This window comes from Apodemus sylvaticus, chromosome 23, assembly GCF_947179515.1.
Source record: "Apodemus sylvaticus chromosome 23, mApoSyl1.1, whole genome shotgun sequence".
Taxonomy (NCBI): Eukaryota; Metazoa; Chordata; class Mammalia; order Rodentia; family Muridae; genus Apodemus; species Apodemus sylvaticus.
In genome coordinates, this window is record NC_067494.1 from 49,418,351 (window position 1) to 49,439,957 (window position 21,607).

The window sequence follows — 21,607 nt, forward strand, 5'->3', positions numbered from 1 at the left end:
AGTGTGTGTGCATTCACGTGAATTGTAGGTTTTATGAAGTGTTTTGAGTGATTTGAGTGTTTAGCTTGGAATCTGTAGAGACCTCAAAACTAAAAGCAGGATACAGGGAAGGAAGCTTAACGTGGCTGGAGACCGAGTAACACGTGATAAGAGAGGAGGAGGGAAAATGAGGGGTTGTCTGGGGTTAAACATGGCTGGGACAGAGGTATAGTGACAAAGAAGTAGAAGAAGGTGTATCTATAACTGAGGCTATCTGAACAAGCCATACAGAATCCAACCACTTCATAAGCTAATTAAAAATACAATTAAGAAAAAAGTTTGAATAGAGGCAGCCTACATGGATGGAAAGATGATCCCAGAAGCCATGGGTTATTAAACAAAACCAAACTCTGGTGCCCAGCACGGGGGAGCCCAGCACGGGCCGCCATCCTATGAGTTATCCAGGAAGGCGCCAGAGGCCCCCAAAACAATGCACGCTGTTGCCACTGCTCTTCACACCCCAAAACCAAATGGTTGACTCCTAATGCTGAAGACATCCATACAGGGTGTCTCCCAACTGTCTATGACTCCAATCCAGGAGCGCAACAGCACCCTCTGGTTTCTGTGGGCACCTGTGTGTGTGTGTGGGGGGGGACGCACACACAACCACACACAAATCTTAAAAAACAAGATGTGTATTAGCCAGAGAGCAAATTACGTAATTCAGTTCTTTCCACCACACAGATCCCAAGGGACAGAACTCAGGTTGTCGGGCTTGGTGGCAGGCACCTTCACCCACTGAGCCACCCACCTCCTTAGTCCCACTTTTCCTTATTCTTAAAATACAAAAACACAGAGCTGGAGAGATGGCTCAGTGGTTAGTGGTGGCTCTTCTAGATGACGCATCGTCTAGACGACAGCTCATGGACACCTGTAACTCCAGCTCCAGGAGGATGACGTCTGCTCTGGCTTCCCTGGGCACCTGCATACTTTGGCACATGTTCACATAAGCATGCATACATATGGCACAAGCTCACATAAACACACAATGAAAAGTAAATCGCAAAATAAATGAATCTATCCAGATAAAGAAAAAGACATTATCTTATTAGTGGTTTTATTCTTCATTACACAGATTTGTATGTGTGCATGTGACTGTCGAGGCCAGAAGAGGACACTGTATCCCCTGCAACTGGAGTTACAAGTGGGTGCTAGGAATCAGGTCACTGCAAGAGCCATACTTTGTAACTGATGAGTTCTCTGACCCCTAAGGAAGAAATTCTTCCCAATTTGTCATGCTTAGAGAAGACACAGTTTAAGAAAATGAGTATTTTACATTTCTTTTTAATAAAACAAAGTTGTGCCACAGCTCCAATACATGGCCCACACATCAGTCTTTCCGCAGGGTAACAGTCTCCTCCCTGATGCCCTCTTTGGTCACAATGCAGATCCTGAGGGCATCTCCAGTATACACATCCCTCTCAGCTGCAGAAATGAAGACATCTTTCACCAGCCTCATGGCTCTGTCCAGAGTCAGGGGGACATGCTCCACATTCTGCATATTTTTGAAACCAACCTGGAGAGACGGAAACTCATATGGAGCATCATGTGACTCCAAGACCTAAAGAAGCCCTGCCTCCCACAGCATGCGTCTCCAAGTCCCAGGATTTGAACTGAATGTATCAGGTCACATCAGGACGTCTTCCAGATTAAGGATATACTAGTCCCAGCTTAAACACAACAGAAATGGAGCAAAGCTCCCAATTTCTCAAAAGCACAAACACATGGAGGCAGATACAGATAGTGTAAAAAAATATAACGAGGAGAAGGAAGTAGAGGCCAAGACCCCCTGTTAGTAGGCAGCTCCGTCAGAAAAATTTAGGCAGGGTTATCTAGGAAGAGAGGGCAGGTCTTCAGCTCTGCCCATGTCTCCATCAGTCTGGCCTGTGGGCCAAGTCTGTGGGCCATTTTGCAGAGTAATGCTTGATGTTGGAGGACCCAGCCCACTGTGGCAGGTGTGTAAGGAAGCATCTGAGTCAGCCATTCCAGGCTGGTTAGCAGCATTCCTGCACGGTCTCTGCTTCAGTTCCTGCCTCAGCTTCCCTCCAGTACCAAGTACAAACTATGAAGCTGAAATGAACCCTTCCCTCCTAAGCTACGTTTGGTCATGGTGCTTTTATAATGGCAGCAGGATCAGAGCCAGGATTAGGCACTGCAGCAGAAGAGCATCAAACACTCCCAACTCAAGTGCGGGGTTTACGCCAGGAACAAGCAGACAGAGTGGCGCAGGCAAGAGGACCACAGCAGCAGCAGAAAGCAAGGCCCGGGCAGCACGGGCAGCACTTGAACAGTCAACTGAGCTGGGAGGCTGAAAGCACCCTGAGAAAACCCAAGAAATGCAGGTCTGGGTCGAGGTGGTACAAAAAAACAAAACAGGGGTACAAATGAAAAGTTTGGGAACTCGACTCTAACCCAGAAACAGGGTAATGAAGGAGGCATTGTGTGGTGTAAAGACGGCATGGGATAGACATGAGACATGACCAACGGCTGCAGAGTCCATACAGCCAGGGCGAGCAGGGGAGGACTAAAGGGCGCTGACACAGAGGGCCCCACAGCTTACCTGGTTGTCGAGCAGAGGCTGCAGCATAGCACTTGCGGAGCCTCCCGCCTTGAAAGAGTCTCTCTGGTAAGAGCCCACTGGGTCAAAGCTGTACACAGCTCCCTTTCCTTAAAGAAAAGAGGACAAACAACACGGTAAAAAAGCAGTCCAAACATGGGTGCAGAGTACTTAGCTTAAACACAGTCACTGTGGTGCAGTGCGCCCCAGCAGACTATTCTTTATGGGATGAGGTCAGAGACAAGAGGATCGTTCACCTTAGTGACCCAACTTGCCTACAACTAATGTCACTGACAGCTGTCTCCTGGCCTTGACGGGTGGGCAGGCCACTCAGACACACTGGGTAATGATCATAGGCCTTACCTGAAGTTCTGACCAAGACCTCCATGCTATCCTAACAAATGAGATAGAGTTTTAGCACAAGCCCAATAGTTTACATTTTTCTTAGAGCTAAATCTAAGTAATAATACCCAAGACTTATTGGATATACCTTTTCAGTATTAAATAAACATACTTTTTAACAATATTGTAAAACACCACCTGCATCAGCTAATTTTATGTCAACTTGACATATCTAGAGTCATTTAGAGAGGAGAAAACTTCAACTGAAAAACTGCCTCCATAGACTGGGCTGTCGGCAGACCTGTAGCGCATTTTCTTAATTAGTGATTGATGCAGGAAGGCTAGCCACTGTGGGAGATGCTATCTCTGGGCCAGTGGTCCTGGGTTCTATGAGAAAGCAGGCTGACCAAGTTATGAGGAGCGAGCCAGTAAGCAGCATTCCTCCATGGCCTCTGCATCAGATCCAGCTTCCTACTGTTTTGAGTTCCATATTGACTTTCTTCAATGATAAACAACAATATGAAAATGTAAGCCAAATAGACTTTCTTCCCAACTTGCTTTTTGGTCATGGTGTTTCACTGCAGCAGTAGAAACCCTGACTGAAACACCGTATTTTAGGCTAAGGCAGGAAGATAGTGAATTCATGGTAGACTCAGGTACAGGTTGAGAGCCATCCCTGCCAAATACCACCAAATGCTATTTAATGGCAATGTTCAATTATTTATTTAATGTAGCTGCCCGCAGCCACATGTAAACCGGGTTACCTGTTGAGAGAATTTTGGGGTCATAGGGAAGAGAAGCGAAAAGAACGTGCGGCCAAGTCAATGTTCACTGATCAAAGCCGTAAACTTTAATGGCGCCGGACCTTTTAACAGTTAGGGCAAACCCTTCCCCCCAGACTCCAGGCTGAGTTCCGGTGGAAGTTGTCTAGCTTCTCTTGGAGGTCTTCGTCTTGACTGCTCCGGCAGCTGGGTGGGTCACCTGTTTAATTCAGGAATCCCTATACCTGGAGGAACAATGAACTTAACCTTTACTACGAGCGCTCCACCCTAGGTGGAGCAGGATCCTGGCTAACTGGGAGAAGTTAACCTTGACCAAAGTCAAACTCTGACCAAGTGCAAGACTGCCCCAATATGGCTCTGTACATGTCCTCCCTTTTTTTATTAATTTGAACACGAGGAGGTAGAAAACAAGTGGATAAATATCCTTCATAAGAAGGCGGGCCTTAACCAGGAGGGGAAGCATTGACCGTAATTCCTCTTAAATATTGTATAACGTCTTTTTCAGAGGAGGGGTAATAGGCTCCCTTATTATTTTAAGGACAGCCTCTCGACGTTAACCCCTATGCAATTAGGTGTACTTCCTGGGGACTCAGAAGCAGAAATTCACCTCCCCATGCAGTGCTTTGCCTCGCACGTCTCGCTGGTACCCATGTTTGTTCATAAACAAACACACATAGATCTGAGTTCTATGTGGCTCCCTCTTTGGAGATCCACTTGTGTAAGTTTTGAAGCCAGGGGGGTCTGCAAGTGTCTTTAACAGACATGTAATCTCTCCATCCAGGTGAGCCTGGGTGGAGACAGCCAGTCTGCTTAACAGACAAGGTCAAGAGTTAAAGGTGGAATAGGATTAACTTGTCCCAGAAGTATCCAATTCAGTTGTAAATTAACAACTTTAAGGACCCAAAGCTTGGCCTCTGAGGTGGGAGAGATAGCCTTGTGAATCAAGAAATAAGCTGTTACTTCTCAGGAAAAGTGGAGACTATATGTTAAATTAACACAGCTGGCTGAAGATTGTTAGCCATCTTCAAAGTTGGAATCTTCAATATTGGAATTATTTCTAGACTAGTCTATGGTTAAGTCAGCTGAACACAATAAGGAGAAGAGTCATTTTAACTCTTCTTTAGATTAATTTTTCCTAAGCTAGCTTAACAGCCTCTATTTTCTGTCCCACAAAGTCTAAAAGCTTGAAGCTAGGCAATTTATCTAACCTGGGACATTTAACAATTGAGGTAAGTCAAGAACATATACCCAATATAGCTCTTATGTTACCATGGTCTGGGCATTCAGCAAGCACAGTCAGCATATCTTCTGCAGCATTCTGTGGAAAAAACAGAGGACATGCCTTCTCCCCCAATATTAAATCAGGATCATGGCATATGTTAGTAAGTGAATTCCTTCATTTCACCTAGACATCAATATGTCTAATTACAAGATGTCATATACATTTAGCAAGGAGTTTCTTGGCATCCAAATTTTAAAAATTTTTTTTTTTTTTTAAGAGGAATTACGGTCAATGCTTCCCCTCCTGGTTAAGGCCCGCCTTCTTATGAAGGATATTTATCCACTTGTTTTCTACCTCCTCGTGTTCAAATTAATAAAAAAAGGGAGGACATGTACAGAGCCATATTGGGGCAGTCTTGCACTTGGTCAGAGTTTGACTTTGGTCAAGGTTAACTTCTCCCAGTTAGCCAGGATCCTGCTCCACCTAGGGTGGAGCGCACGTAGTAAAGGTTAAGTTCATTGTTCCTCCAGGTATAGGAATTCCTGAATTAAGCAAGTGACCCACCCAGCTGCCGGAGCAGTCAAGACGAAGACCTCCAAGAGAAGCTAGACAACTTCCACCGGAACTCAGCCTGGAGTCTGGGGGGAGGGTTTGCCCAAACTGTTAAAAGGTCCGGCGCCATTAAAGTTTACGGCTTTGATCAGTGAACATTGACTTGGCCGCACGTTCTTTTCGCTTCTCTTCCCTATGACCCCAAAATTCTCTCAACAGGTAACCCGGTTTACATGTGGCTGCGGGCAGCTACAATTTAATATTTAATAAAGAGTTTTAGGAAAACACAAATGCGTACTGTTAAGAGTTTGTTTTGCCCAAAATGTTACAGCTTGCTTTGAATTGCTGGAATAAGGAATAACTTGAAGCATAGAGACTATTTTTATTTATGTGCACATCTATATGAATGTCCACACCATATGCACAGAGGCCCATGAGGCCAAGAGATGATTCCTGGGGGCTGAGTCACAGGCAACTGTAAGTGCCCCGTGTGTGTGCTGGAGTCCCAACGGGTCCTCTGAGAAGAACGAGTCCTCTAAATGCTAAGCCATCTCTCTAGGCCAAGAGAAACAACTCCACTGAAATCAAATTATGTCTTTTGGCAGGATTTAGCCTAAAAGATAATGATTGTAAATATATACATTTCTCACACATGTATAAGAAAAACGATTAAGTCAAAGCAGCCTGGTAAGGAATCATGTTTCCTGACCCTTCACAGCCATTAGCCAGCTGTGCCAGTTAGTGATGCTGAGCTCTCACTAACGGGATGAGGTACGATCACCAAGGATGGTAAGAAAAAAAAAAAATCAGGATATAACAACCCTTGTGTGCTGCCATCCTGATTTAGTTCTAGTGTGTCTTTTGCAAACAGAACTGCCTGCCAAGATACTTTGACTTTGTGTATTCTTTGTGAAACACTGAAATTATTCTGTTTCTAAGTAGATATTTCTGCAATATTCAAAATAGCGAGAGAGAGTGAGGGGGGAGGGAGGGAAGGATTTTAGAAGTTATTAGAAAGGTGGTACTCATTCATAAAACCACATCTCTGTCTAAAAGCTAAAGAGAGCAAATCTTGGAGCCAAACTGCTCTACCCTACTGTAGCTCGTGTGGTCAGGGTGCTGGTTTCAGTTACTGAAGGGGTTAATGTACTTAACATCCTCAGAATGAATTAGTGTGTTGATGAGACTGAGGCCAGGGCCAGAAAAATGGTAATGTCACTTGCTGCGAAGCCTGTCGACTTGCACCTGATCCCAGAACCTACCTGGTGGCAGGCAAAAACCAGCTTGGGAAGGTTGTCCTCTGACTTTCATATCTACACCATGGCAAACCCACCCTGCCCACCCAAGGAACTAACTTTAAAACAGAACTTTTAAAATTTCTACTTCTGAGAAAAACTGGAAGGTACCATATGCTGATATATACCTTGGATTTTTATCAAAGAACACATCACTACAATTTTAGAAAAAGCCTTTACACAATGTGTCTGAGCGTTTTGCCTGCGTGCCTGTAAGCACACGGCGTGTGTGGTGTCTGAGGAGGGTGTGGGATTCCCTTGAACTTAAGCTGCAGACCTTTGTGAGATGCCACATGGGTGCTGGGAACTGAACCCCTGGGTTCTCTGAAAGAGTAGCAAGTGCTAAGCCATCTCTTCAGCCACGCCAAGGTCTTTTAAACACTGTGGAGTGTCTGTAACAGCATCAGCTGAGAAGCGGAGGCAGGAGGATAACAACAAACTTAAGGTCACCCTGGGCTACAGGCTGAGACCTTAAAAAGAATTCTCAAATCCAAACGACAAGAAATCATGGATCATTCACAAAGTATGACTTAAATGGCAATACTGGGGACCAGATCCCTGGTGAAGCTGGCCTCTAGCTTTAAGAGCCCCAGAGAACCCCAAGAACACAGACTGCAGGGAAGATGTGCTCTACTCTTCTTTACAGCACACCAGGCGGATCTGAGAACTCAGCACGGATGTGACAGCAATTCACTCTAGAAAGAGTCCCTCTACCTCTTATTTTCTATTATTTAATTTCTACTTTTGCATATATTTCTTGCTTTTGTTGGTACATAATTTAGGGTTTGTTTGTTTTTCAAGACAAGGTTTCTCTGTCTAGTCCTAGCAGTTCAGGAACTCAGTCTGTAGACCAGGCTGGCCCCAAAGGCATTTTTTACTCTTTAGCACACCTCATACTCCCTCCCCCTTTAATTACCACATCTTCTTGTCCTTATCTTTCCTCTTTTTCCGTAATTATAAATTTCCATACCTTACACAATCTCTCAAATCTGCAGACCTTAACAGGACTCCCCTTAACAGCTCTCCCCTCCTGGAAATGTCACCCACCCTGATGGTCAGTGACTTTAAGGTGACCTGACAGTTAACCCTTATCTCCCCTACTCCTCCAGTTCCTAAGCTTAACTAAGATCTAACAAGCATGCTGTATACTAACTACCCTTGGTTATTTACCCTCTAGCTGCTCTGAAGTCTAAAAGAACACCATTACTAAGTGGCTAGCACAACTGCATTGGAGTAATATCAAGCAGTTGTGTCTTCTCTCCCCAAATCAAGGAATAAAATGTAGCTTACATGAGGAGCCCAGAGCTCCTGGCCTAAGGAATTGTTTTCTGAATCATATATTCAAAACTACCACACCTACATTCCACCTGAATATTTCTTTTTTTTTTTTTTTTCCAAGACAGGGTTTCTCTGTGTGGTCCTGGCTGTCCTGGAACTCAGTCTGTAGACCAGGCTGATCTCGAACTCAGAAATCCGCCTGCCTCTGCCTCCTAAGTGCTGGGACTACAGGCGTGTGCCACCCCCCCCCCCTTTTCACCCGAATATTTCAACTGAAAGAATACAACTGATAAACAAAATCACCAAAACACATCAGACATGCAAATCACAAAATAACCAAACTAGGAAAACCAACCAACTCTAAAAATTACTAACCCTATAGCAGTCAGTGACTTAGATGAAATCCAAAACAGAAAGTTCAAAATGATATGTTTAAAGGTACAAACAGTTGACTAAAACCAGGAAGGGGTTCTGGATGGAGACAGTTCAGCACTTGCTGCTCTAAGTTTGGTTTCCAACACCCACATGGTGGCTCACAAGTATAGTTCTGGGGGATCTGATGGCCTCTACAGCCACTAGACATACATGTGGTACATACAAATATATGTAGATAATCACACATAAAAAAATCTTAACAAAGAAATCAAGTAGATAGTGATGGTTATATCAAAGAGGAATTCAACAAGAGACAGAAATACTGTAGAAAAACTAACGTGAATGAAAATGCCGGAAACAAATCATAGTAAGTTAATAAAGTAATAATAATAATAATAATAATACCACCACCACCAGTGAAAAGTTTCCGAACAGAATGGCTCACTGAGAGAACAAACCACCTGAGCTTGAATTCAAGGCAGAAGAACTCGACAAAGATAAAACAGTAAGAAAGTACCACGGGCATAGCCATGTGCTTGTCTCCTGCATTAACTGAGACATTCTTAAAAGACCAATCAACTGGTCAGGGGCACAGAAGAACTTGTTCTAGTGGAAAAGAAAACATTTTTTTTTTTTTGGTTTTGTTTTGTTTTTGGATTTTTTTTGGTTTTTCGAGACAGGGTTTCTCTGTGTAGCCCTGGCTGTCCTGAAACTCACTGTGTAGACCAGGCTGGCCTCGAACTCAGAAATCCGCCTGCCTCTGCCCCCCAGAGTGCTGGTACTACAGGCGTGTACCACCACTGCCCAGCTAGAAAACATTTTTAAAAGAATCATAACAGAAAAAAATCCCAGAGTTAAGGAGAGAGAGTGGTGCATGCCTTTAATCCCAGAGCTTGGAAGGCAGAGGCAGGTGATCTCTTGAGTTTAAGGCTAGCCTGGTCTAAAGAGGGAGTTCCAAGACTGCCTGCAATACGCAGAGAAACCTTCTCAAAGTCCTCCACCCACCCTACTCCCCAAAAAGTGAGGAAAGAGATGTCAATCCAGAGGCATTTAAGACACCTAACAGACAGAATCAAGACAGAGCATTTCCTTGTCATATTATGAATAAAAACACTTCGATAGATGATAGTGTGCACACCTTTAATCCCAGTGCTCAGGAGGCAGAGGCAGGTGGAACTCTGAGTTCAAGGCTAACCTGGTCTACAGAAACAGTTCCAGGATAGCCAGGCATACAGAGAGAAACCCTGTCTTAAGGGGAAAAAACAAAACAAAACCCACCTAGTATTGAGATGCCAAATCTTTTAAGTTCAGACTCCATTTTAGAGACCCGAGCTAAATTTGAACTCAGGTAGACTAACAGGCTGGTACCTAGCTAGCAGTGGTTTCCAAGTTGCCCCTCCCACCCCGCCATCAAAACCTGAGCCTAGCTCCAGTCGCCAGGTTATGCCCCAATAAGACCAATGCCTCGGCAGGTTACTCCAACAAACCTGCAGCCCAGGATACAAGCCCATCCCCTGCTTAACTACTCCCAATGCAGGAGAGCACAAGTTAAGTTTATGGTATGACTCTCAGCACCAATCATGTTAAAGCTCCACACCAGCTCTCCAATTAGATGCTTCCACATGTCCTCCCTGCTTGCCTTGGCCCGACAGACATTTGGGGCTCCCCCACCACCAAAACTGTCCTGTGTGAGGGGCCCAAGCTAGCTCAGATAGAATAAAGAGCCTGCTGTGAGTTGTACCAGATGGGCTCCTGTGTGTGTTTTGGGGGATCACTAACATATCCCTGGCACTACAGTATACAGAACAAACAGAGCAAACTGAAGTGGTAAGAGAGAAACAGAAAGACCCACCAGACAAACACTGGGTTACTCAACTGAAACTTTGAAAATCAGGATGGCTTTCAAACCCTAAAAGGTAAGAAAACTATACTTGACATCCGTCCTACCACCTAAAAGCCAGTAAGTCTCTGGAGAGTTTAGCAGACTTGGTGACCTTGGCTGAGTGGACAGAAAAGAACAGAAGCATAAAACAGAAACTGAAAACTGACCCGCAATAAGCTCCAGCTGTAAGCCTAGAAGCCTAGCGATTACTCATCGTGAGGTCTATGGAAACTATAATGTATTGTAGGTGTGTATGATTATACTAGTAATAATGCACACTATTGCTTTGGACTGCTAATCAGACTGGTGCATCACTCTTCACGATGAAGGAACAGTACTAATTTAACAACACCCTGTTATAATTAAGAGCCCTGACATAAAATACAGAATATAATAATTAAAAAAAAAAAAGAAATATAAGCCGGGCGGTGGTGGCACACGCCTGTAATCCCAGCACTCTGGGAGGCAGAGGCAGGCGGATTTCTGAGTTCGAAGCCAGCCTGGTCTACAGAGCGAGTTCCAGGACAGCCAGGGCTATACAGAGAAACCCTGTCTTGAAAAAACCAAATCCCCCCCCCCCAAAAAAAAACCAAAAAAAAAAAAAAAAAAAAAAAGAAATATAGAGACATAGAACGCCTAATAATAAAGTAACAAAGTAACAAAAGTATAATTTTTAAATACTTAAAGACACTAGAAATAAAAGTAACAACAGAATTTAAAAAACAAACGAGGGAATTTTCAAAAGGCAGAACAAGACTGCTGCAGGAAACTTGAGCATGCAACAAACCCCATTATTGTGCTGTATACTAGAAAAACCTGTTTCTAACTGTCGTGTGGCTCAGCCTCAGCATAATCTTTAATCTCAAACAATAAAGGTAAAGTTAGTCTTAGAAGGAAGCACCCATATTTGAAAGAGATGTGAACGTCAGAAAAGGGACAAATAAGATTTGACAGAACAGAATACTCCAACTCTCATGAGAACAGAGGAGAGAGAGGAGACTTCAGAGACAGCAGTACAGAAGGAGGACGGTTTACTGGGATAGCTGTACAGTCAGGTTGCAGAGAACAAGACAGACACAGCTGAGGACAGAATGAGCCAGAGAATGAGAAGGAGACAGAAGATTAGAACATATTGCCAAAGTTAATATGAGGTCAAGCAGAGCAGTTCAGTCAGAAGCTGAGAGAAGACAGTTTCAGTCAGCATGGAGAGGAGTGTTGAGCCAGAACAGCTGAGATGAATCAGCCAGCCAGAGTTCAGAAAGAGCTCATTCAGCAACAAGTCTCAGAGGCTGAAAACATTTTAGGCCTAAGCTAAGAGCTTCCAGGACTAAGCCTAGGTTAGCAGACAGAGGCAGCAACCTTCTTTTTTTTTTTTTTTTTTTTTTCTGGTTCAAGTCTCAACCTTTAATGCATCTCTCCCAAGAGAAAAAGGCAGGCCAAGCCCCTCCCCCCAGACTCCAGGCTGAGTTCCAGGAAAGACCTCTGGTGGTTCTTGGCTCCACTGCTCAGGCAGCTGGGTGGGTCACCTGCTTAGTTCAGGAATTTGTAGACCTGGAAGAACAATGAACTTCACCTTCACTCTGAGCACTCTACCCTAGGTGGAGCAGGATCCTGACTAGCACAGGATTCCTGGCTCAACAAAGGTTAGGAAAAGTTCTCCTGGACCAATGTTAAATTCACTCTGAGCACTCCACCCTAGGATAAAATTCCTGCTCTAACCTACTTCCCTATTATGCCCTAATGTCAGATTCCTGCCTGAAGCCCTTGTCCTTGGCCAATGTGAAGTTCCTACCCTGTGGCATAATACTTCAATGTGGCTCTGTGTAGTGTTTCTCTCAGCTTTGGTCAGAGAAGCTATTTTGTAATGGAAAATGATTATCTTGGAGGTTAGCATCTGGTTAGTTGTGAAGAATTGTGAGTGCTCAGTTGAGATTGACTTATCTATACCACTGTTTTCCACATGAAACTCAGAGAACACCATGGAAGAGAGTAGAAAAGATGTAAGAGATGGAAGAAGCAGAGGAGAGCTGTGAAATGCTGGCCCTGGGACATCTGTATTTGTTGTGCTTCTCACCTTTCAGCAGCACAGCTTATGTTCATGGAAGCCACACTGTATCAAGGCAGTCAGAGTCCCAGCATGGACCAGGGAGAAGCTGTTGGCACTTGACTGTTACTCTTCTGGTTGGCAGTGCAAACCTGGGAGAGCAGGGCCTAAAACGTCAGTCACTGGTCTGGGGAGGACGCAGCAACAGTGCTTAGTGGGAAAGCAGGGGGCCTGAGAGAAAATGTCCAGGACCTGTGTACTTTAACTCCTATGTATAGGAGTAGAATTCATGAATCCTAGGATGTCATGGCCACAAAATATAAACAAAACTGCAGCAATTCTACCTCCAAACATAAGCTGGAGGCAGATAAAGGCATCTTGATGACCCAAGTTCAATAAAGAGAATGTCTTCTGAAAGTTTTCTTATGGCCTCTACATGTGTGGGTACACATGTTCTCAACTGCATGATATGCACACAAGAGAGAAAGAGAAATAAGAAAGGAAAAAAGGAAAAAAGCGGCAGCAACCTTCTGACATCAAGAGAAAAGTTACTTTTACACAGAACACAAACAGGCTGGAAACAAAGAAGTTGGGTAGTAAGGAAATAAGGGAGTGGTGTATCTGGAGGATAGGGAGATAGGTGACTACGATCAAAATACACTGCACAAATTCTCCAGGAACTAATAAAAAATGAGACGGGGGAGCAAACACAGACACACACACACAAATCTTTGGTTATTGTTGTTTTGTTTTTTGAGACAGAATCTCTCTACACAGTCCTAGCTGTTCTGGAACTTGCTATGTAGACCAAGCTAACCTTAAACTCAGAGACTCTTCTGCCTCTCTAAGCGCTGTGATTCCATGTGCCACCAGATCCAGCCCAAGTCTTAAAAACTATATCCTATCTTACTCTTGACACAAACAAACAAACAAAGATACATACTCTGAGAGCACTATAGGTTAGGTACTAACTAACTCAAATCGCCTTTTTGATTTCCTTCCTGATTAAAACACTTTATCCTACAAGGAAGCTAAGACAGAAGGTAAAGAACTTATAACAGCTTCAGGAAGTCCCTGAGACAAATCAGACTTATAAGCCCCCTCTCTCAAGAGTAAACAACAGGTACTGCTGACAGTCACTTTCATGAAAAGCCAAGCTGCAGAAAAGAAGCAAAGATTAGCTAAGCAGCCTGGGAAATATGTCGCTCAACTAAACCACCCGACTAGAAAGCACATTCTCAGGCCTGTTGAACTGCCTGCAGGCTGTAAGCATGCTTCAGGCCTCCAGCTTGGAGATACAGCTGCCCTTGAGTCACCTCTGTTCTAGTAAGTAACCCCAATAAAATTCACTAGTTCACCATGTTGGACTTTGGTGATAGCTGTACTTTGGTCTGTTGTGGGCTACCTTTGTGGGTGAGTAGAAGTGTGAGTCTGTGTGTTGTAACTCCTCAGGAAAAGTCTGTTACACAACAGTATGAGCATCACATGTACAACTAATATCCACAGAGGTCAGATCAGATCCCCAGAAGGCATTAGACACCCTGGAACTGAAGTTACAAACGGTTGTGAGCCACTATGTTGGTGCTGGGAACTAAATTCAAGTCTTGTGCAGGACTTAACCATGGGTAAGTGTTCTTAGCCATGAGTTCTTCCAGGCCCAGAAATTCTTTTTCAAGAACTGTTTGAGGGGCTGGAGAGATGGCTTGGCAGTAAGAGCAGTGGCTACTCTTCTTCCACAGGACTTGGGTACAATTCCCAGACCCCACATGGCAACCCACAACTGCCTATAACACTATCTCTGGGGATCCCACACCCTCACAGACATACAAGCAGGCAAAACACCAATGCACATAAAATAAAAATACTATTTAAAAAGAACTATTTGAATTAACTATGTTACGTAGGCTATAAGATGAAAGATAATAGCCATCAACAAATGCCAGATTGTTTTTGAGAAAACAAACAACACGGCACCAGGCACCACATATAGTACCTGCTGTGTGTCTCTGGATGGTATTTATCTCTTTTCGCTTCAGTTTGTTCTACTGTCATCATCACAGAGCAAAGCTGCTGGGCTAGAGAGACAGTTCAACTCCAGGCAGAGGCGCACACATTTATGAAATAACACGTTCACATTTGCCGGAAAGCAAGATGTTACTTACCTTCTTCATCAAGTCCCCCGATGATGTTGTAAACATAGTAAGGGAAGAAGCGCCGTGAGTACAGGATGGTGGACAGCATGGCGGCAATCGCCCCCGTTGTCATGGCCTTGTTATTGGAATGCTTGTACATCTTCATGAGTTGGTTTTTTGTAGGATGGAGGGGGCAGAAGAGACATGACAACAGAGAGTCAGTAGAGTAGAAACAGATCTGTCACACCTCAGTTACAACCAGTACACACTACAGGTACTCCTTAGTGAAACACAAAAGCTTATCTCTTTCAATACAATGTTACTGACATAATATTTTATTACATATATTTGAGATGGTCAGTAGCACCGTTTTTCAGATCAGAAACATTTCCTGGAAAAAAAGAGCAAGACTCGGACTGTGAGGAAACCTGGCCCGTGCCAGGAAGGCCGCAAAGCAACAAGACTCAGGAGAGCCTCCCTCCAGGTTAGACAACAGCAAACAGCTGCTGAGGAGGGGAGAACTGTCCCTCAGCTGCCGGTATGTCGATGGAGCAGCTCGGGGGAGCAGCCTTCCTGAGGTGTCGTCCATGCTGGATGGCTGTTCGGTGATGCAGCTGCGTCGCTCATGGTACGGAAGTGAGGTTCACAGCACCTACCTTTAATCTTGCTTCAATGATCTTTGTCAAGGTGAGACAGTCTCCATGAAAGCCACTGCAGCCAATGACTGTTTTGTCTGTTCTGTAAAAAGCCGATTCAGGAAAATGAGTTGATAAACCAAGGCTCACACCTAGCAGCCAGCCAGTGCTCCTGAGGCATGGACGTGGCATGTCACATCTCCTTACACCAAAGTAATGTTAGGTGGGCCAAAGACATACTATGGTTAGGCTAAGGAAAATAAGGGTTACTATTTTACAATCTAGGACTGGAGAAGAAAAACCCAAAGGTCATATACAAGTTTCATAAATCTGACTACTTCTACAGAAAATAATATGAAATTAAAAGTATATGAACATATGACTAGTAAAGTCTAATTCTAATTTCCTTATGAAAAAACAGTTAATGAGTTAGAAAAATTGGGTAGCCAGGAACAAGGAAGACAAGACTTCACTGCTTCTTATGGTAGGTGCGGGCCATGCCTACATCTGATGTGTAGATGTGTGGCACCAACACACAGGAAAACTGCCTTCCTTATTTTCTATTCCTTATCACCTTAAACTTCTATGCAAAGAACTCAAGCCCTATTGGTTCCATTTCCACTTCAATTCTAGTGTAACAGAGTTTTGTGATCAGCTACATGCACAATCTTCCCATCACCACCAAAAAGGCACATGAAATGCCTTTATGAATATTTATTTATGAGCTGGAAAGAGTTCTCAATGGTTAAGAGTACTGGCTATTCTTCCAAAGGACCTAGGTGGGTTCAATTCCCAGGATCCACATGATATGCAAACATATATACAAACAAAACATATACTTAAAATGAAGTAAATCTTAAAAAAAAAAAAGATTTACTTACAGTTTGTAACATTTGGGGCTATCTCGGGTATGAATTGAAAATCCTTCACTCAACCGAGTGTCTGAAGCAACAATGGAAAAATCTTCTCCAGCAATTGCCAATACAGTACTGATGAATTAAAGAAAAAATGAATATTAGTTCTTTAGGGTTGCAATTCTGTCCCTTCAAATGGTAGTCTGTCTTACAGGCCCTATCTGGGTAAATTGACTAGACACAAAAGCAGAATTCAAATGAAAGACAAAAGACTGGAGGAACGGATTCCTGACTACACGTCATCCTGGAAGACCCCTAACTTAGAGCCTAATGGAGCCCTCCCCACTAAGCAGCAGCTATAAGCCAGTGGGCGAATAAACCTCCGAAGGCCTTGATTTTCTTAGATATGTAACACAGAATGTAAAATCGGACATACTGTTCCAGTGCCTCACTGAGAGGTAATAGGAGATACTGAATCTTACCTTCATCATTAAAGAACAAAAATATTCATGTATAGCAAACACTGGTATTGCAAAGCAATCTGTAGTCTTGAAGACCAGATATTGATAACAGTCCTACAAGCAAGCTGAGCTCAGAAGAGATCTCTATTTCCTTACCTGAGAGTTGCTAGATAACATCATTAAGGGAACTGCCAGTGTCCCTTGTGAGGTAGGAGGCTCATGAGGCTCCTAAGGTAAACACTTGAGGGAAACCAAGCTGTACCCAGGGGACACGCGTGGGATTCTTGGAGCCACTCCTCCCACCCACCACTGGCAGCACATGCCTATGCACACCTTGAGTTCCAGCATTTGAGAGGGAAAGGCAGGCTCTGTGAGTTCTAGGCCAGCTAGGGTTACATAACGAGACACTCTCTTAACTGTTGGGGGAGGAGACTCTGACCAGCCAAGCTGCAAGAAGAGATTTTCCAACTTGTGAGCTACCTACAAGTTGTACAGAAATCCAGAGCCACAGCTTTTACAAGGTGTCAACTGTACTGGGGAGGACTTTGTTATGATACAGTTGATTCTGGGTCATCCTTGCTTCTGTAAGTATCTCCTGACCCATACTCCTGTCATAGTAATCCCAATAAAAATTCATTGGCTCTCCAAGTTAAACTTTAGCCAATCGCAGAGCAGGTTTGTGTGTGTGTGTGTGTGTGTGTGTGTGTCTTCCCAGGAAAAGTTGTCATACCATAGTCAAAAAACAAGCTTTTCTTTTCTTCCTGAACAATTTCTAATAACTTATTGAAGAGCCCCAGAGAAAAACCACAAACGTAGAACCTAGACATTACTATTGCTTTCTCAAGCAAATTATTTAACTTCTAAAAACTTAAATTCTTTAAAATATACGAGATTACTTAACAGTAACTATCTCCTATTAGCATTAGCGTGCTGTATAAGGATTAAATGAATTAACTGTAAAGTCCACCTGACACTTGCCTGTTTTTCTAGTAAATGAACAATAACCATTGTAGAATACATACAGAAGGACAGCACTATGTGTACACAGTAGGACAGCACTATGTGTACACAACAGGACAGCACTATGTGATGCACTGAGCACTGGATTTACTCATGCCAATTATTAGTTGTGTGACTTTGGATACATTTTTCATGTTCAAATTGATGGTAATTATAGTACCCGTTGTGTTGCTGAGTGTGAGAATTAAACACATAATTCACATAAAGTATCTAACATTTTTCCTTGTAGGAAATAAACCATCCAGAAAACATTACCTACTATTTTTACTGAGGCAAGTTTTGCACTAAACTCCAAAGCAAAAAAGAATGGCATTACAAATACCATGAACAGCAACAGAAGGAAAAAAATTTTTAACACGGTCCACTCAAGCAACTTAATTAAGGTAGTCATTTTTATGTTACCAGAGACATACATACTCCTCATGTGATGGACTGTTGAAAAAGACCCTAAGTGCCAAGCTAGAGTTTAGAATTCTAGCAAGGAGTCCTGAGGGTTACACAGAACAAGAATGAGAATGTTCCATTTGCAAAGTGAAGTTTTAATACAATTCTGACAATAATACAGTGTGTGAAATGGGACATAAATACTGCTCCAATAGGAGTGGTGTCACAGAACGGAGACAGGATGACAGGGGCAAGAAGGTCAAATTAAAATACAACGCCAATGTATGCAACCAAGGTTTCACAACTCCCTAGATGTATGGTGAGGGAAAAACACTGTCCACCCCTTTAAACTGAGCCACTTAGGATGACGGCATCATCCCAAGGGGGACTTCCAAGGAGCAGCGGTAACTGAAAGGAGCAATTACCCTGCTTTTTTTTTTGTTTACTTAATGTGAGTTATGGTGAGAACAGAAAATACAGTTAGATGCAGTTTCCCAAAGAGGCCAGAATTAAGGGGACTTTTGAGAAATAAAGTTACAGAAACAGACTTAGGAATTAGATTCCCAAGGATCAGGCATATAAAGGTCTAAAGTGACAAACCCTGGAAGCTACAAAGAGAAATTAGTATCATGTTGTAGAATCAGAGGCTGCTTGCAGGATTAGTTGCATTAAATGCTAAAAGTACGAAAGAGAAAGGTGATTTAATAGGCAGGTGTAGGTAACTATGAACAAAGTGAAAGATAAGAAGAACTAAGGGAGGTACTGCAATCGGAACACTTGAAATTATTAACACATCTTACAAAGTACTTAGTGTTCACGTGCAGAGTTAAGCAGCACACTGGAAAAGCAAACCGAAACTGGACAAGGGTGAGAACGCTATGAATTTAAAACCAGTTCTAACTCACACCACCAGCTCTATGGCCTGGGCTGTTTAAATGCCAAGAGCTAAGATTATGACATATTCACTTAACTGCTTGAAATGTACAACAAACGAACTACCTTGAGTCTCCCCCAATCTATAAAGTAGCTCAAGTAACTGAAAGGAACCCGCATAGTACACGCATTCGCATCTGCTCTTCAAAAGATACAACCAAGGCTAAAATCAACCTTTCACTCTCTATATTATCAACGCTCAACATTCATAAAGACGTATTTAACGTTTTTGCTTTTCTTTGTTTAGACAAAGATTCTCTGTGTAGCTCAGGCTGTCCTGAAACTTGCTCCGTAGATCACACTGGCCACGAACTTAAGAGGCCCACCTGCCTTTGCTAGCAGTAAAGGCGTGCGCCACCGCCTGGCTGGTTTTGCTTTTCTTAAGCCCCCCTCTTTGGACAACTGGCCATTTCAATTTATAATCTGATGACGAACACCCTGTATTGTCAACGGTCCTAAATACGAAGGAAAATCATCCCTTCGAATAAAGCGGATGATTAAAATGCACAAGTAATTTGAGAGTAAGAATAAACACACACAAGGGTCCGACTGTCTAAGGCTGGAGATGCGGCTCGGCAGAACTTGCCCAGCAGGCTACGTCTCAAGAGTAGAACAAAACAACCTTCACTTTTCGTCCCTGGAATTAAGTCTGGTTAACCATGTTATTTCCCTTCTACAATAATAAATGATCAGACGGCTCAGCGACAGAAACAGCTACTTGTCTAGCAACCAAGACAAATCATAACTTCGTGATCGCCCGTTGGCTTTAGAAACGCGTTCAAGTCCTACCAAACGACAGGACGTGGAGCGGAGGTTAAGGCGGGACCCGTCTTGCAGGAGCAAACGGCACCAAGGGCGTTCGTGCATAACTGAGTGCTGGGCTGTAGCTCCATCCCCGCCATCCCCACACCCGCCACCGCCGGCTCGACCAAGGTGAGCGCAGCAGACCCGGGCTTTTACCCTCCGTTGAAGGCATAAGGCGAAAACCGCAGCTGCACAGGGCCGGCGGAGCCGTGAGGCCCCATTCCCAGCTCTCGGTCCGGATCCCGGTAAGCGGCAGTGGAAAGCATAGCGCCTAACTCCTGCTGTCTCACGGCAAAATGGCCGCCGGGGCCGGTCCACTTCCGCCCCCTCGCCCCGCCCCCCCGGGCTCCTCTAGCCAGATCTCGTCGTTGCTCTTGGAGGTCTACGCCTGCGTCCTGCTAGAGCACAATCTGGATCCGCCAATTCTGCCAACAGATGTCTGTTTTATAACCCCAGGAAAACATCTGAATTTACTCCAGGCGGATAGAAAATTAAAAGTCTGACCATACCAAAAAATAAAAAAATAAATAAAAAATAAAAGTAACCCAATTACAGAGCGACGACAACTCGGATGTCACTGGTGAAGCGGCGCAGCGTTTGAGAAGGGTTCATGATGCATTCAAGGCCAATCAGGATGCATAGTCAACCGTGTGGTGTATGCAACCACGAGACCCAGGAAGCAATACCAGGTTTCCGTAGCCAGAATCTTACGGTTAATATTGTTAGCTTCGCAGAATTTAGCAACACGCAGGTAAAACCCATGGGCATGTCTATGCAGGTGTTTTCAAGAAGGTTTAATCGAGGCGAGAAGACCCAACCAAACTAGAAGTGGCACCACCTCATTGCCTGGATTTCCGGACTAAACAAAGAAGAAGCGAACTAACATTTATCTATGTGTGTTTCCGGTCTGTGGATGCAATCCAGGTGTCATGCTTGCCTCTGGGTTGTATCCCTTCAAGCAGTAAGACAAAATACAACCCGCTCATGTTGCCACTTGTCAAGCCTTCGTTAAATTTTCTCAATTCCCCAGTCTTCTGAGGTTTCCTGTACTTCCAAGAGAAACTGAGAAAATAGATACACAGCACTATTGTACTTATGAGAGTCTGTGCATAATGGACACCTATACAATACCTGCACACATAACACACAAACACACACACACACACACACACACGAGAGGGAGAGAGAGAGAGAAAGAGAGAGAGCTAACCTAAAGGAGCTTATTACTTCGTTGATAGTGTAAAATACAAGGGAAAGGAAGTAAGAACACATGCATATGCCTATAAGGTAAAAATTTGTTTTGTATTTGTTTTTGAGACAGGGTTTCTCTGTGTAGCCCTGGCTGTCCTGGAACTCACTCTGTAGACCAGGCTGGCCTCGAACTCAGAAATCCGCCTGCCTCCGCCTCCCAAGTGCTGGGATTAAAGGCGTGTGCCACCAACGCCTGGCAGGAGATAAAAAATTAAGATATGTTGGAATCAATCAAGCATTAAGAACCAGCTGCCTTTTGTTGTGACAACAAGGAAGAGAGCCGGCAGTAGCAGAGCTAAATTAGAAACGAATCTGGGACTGCAAAGTCGCGTGCTTTGTTGTTGTTCTTTGGACGCAAGTTAACAACATTCACTGAGCACATAACAAGGAGCAAGTGCTTGCCGGTCACGTCAGCCGTCTCACAAATCTCCAAGAGGCAGAACAAAGCGGAAGGGCCAGTGAGCTTGCCAGGCAATCTCCTGAGTTCGAGGCCAGCCTGTTCTACAGCGTGAGTCCCAAGATAGCCAGGGCTACGCAGCGAAACTCTTTCTCAAAGGAAAAAAAAAGGCATGGAAGACAGGATGTAGCTCAGTGGTAGACAGCTTGCTTGAGCTGGATCCCCATCGCCACATCGCCCACCGGTCCCGCTACACACTCTCATCTCTGACAGCTAGAAAGCGCCGTCAGAGGCCCCGCCCCGGAACTGCTGGGAGCCCGGCCCCCTCGTTTCCGTCGCCGATGTCATAAAGCTTAAGCACAACAAAC

General features: G+C 44.0%; 1 protein-coding gene across 1 annotated transcript; it reads right to left on the bottom strand.

Annotated features, from left to right (window-relative positions):
• Positions 1-1,307: 1,307 nt before the first annotated feature.
• Positions 1,308-19,908, bottom strand: Psmb1 (proteasome 20S subunit beta 1). The gene is made up of 6 exons (XM_052169617.1): positions 19,748-19,908; positions 16,017-16,124; positions 15,157-15,238; positions 14,531-14,660; positions 2,600-2,706; positions 1,308-1,555 (listed from the first exon to the last, which is right to left on the bottom strand). The coding sequence occupies exons 1-6, from the start codon at positions 19,855-19,857 to the stop codon at positions 1,370-1,372; spliced, it is 723 nt and encodes a 240-aa protein (XP_052025577.1). The 5' UTR covers positions 19,858-19,908; the 3' UTR covers positions 1,308-1,369.
• Between the last annotated feature and the right edge of the window lie 1,699 nt (positions 19,909-21,607).

Bases quoted from the DNA above. Each gene is read 5' to 3' on its own strand.
- Psmb1 (XM_052169617.1), bottom strand. From the start codon at position 19,857: ATGCTTTCCACTGCCGCTTACCGGGATCCGGACCGAGAGCTGGGAATG. The intron at 15,239-16,016 runs GTAAGTAAATCT...GGCTTTTTACAG, and splicing joins AGCCCCAAATGTTACAAACT to AACAGACAAAACAGTCATTG. The intron at 2,707-14,530 runs GTAAGTAACATC...CTTTTCTTTAAG, and splicing joins CGGGGGACTTGATGAAGAAG to GAAAGGGAGCTGTGTACAGC.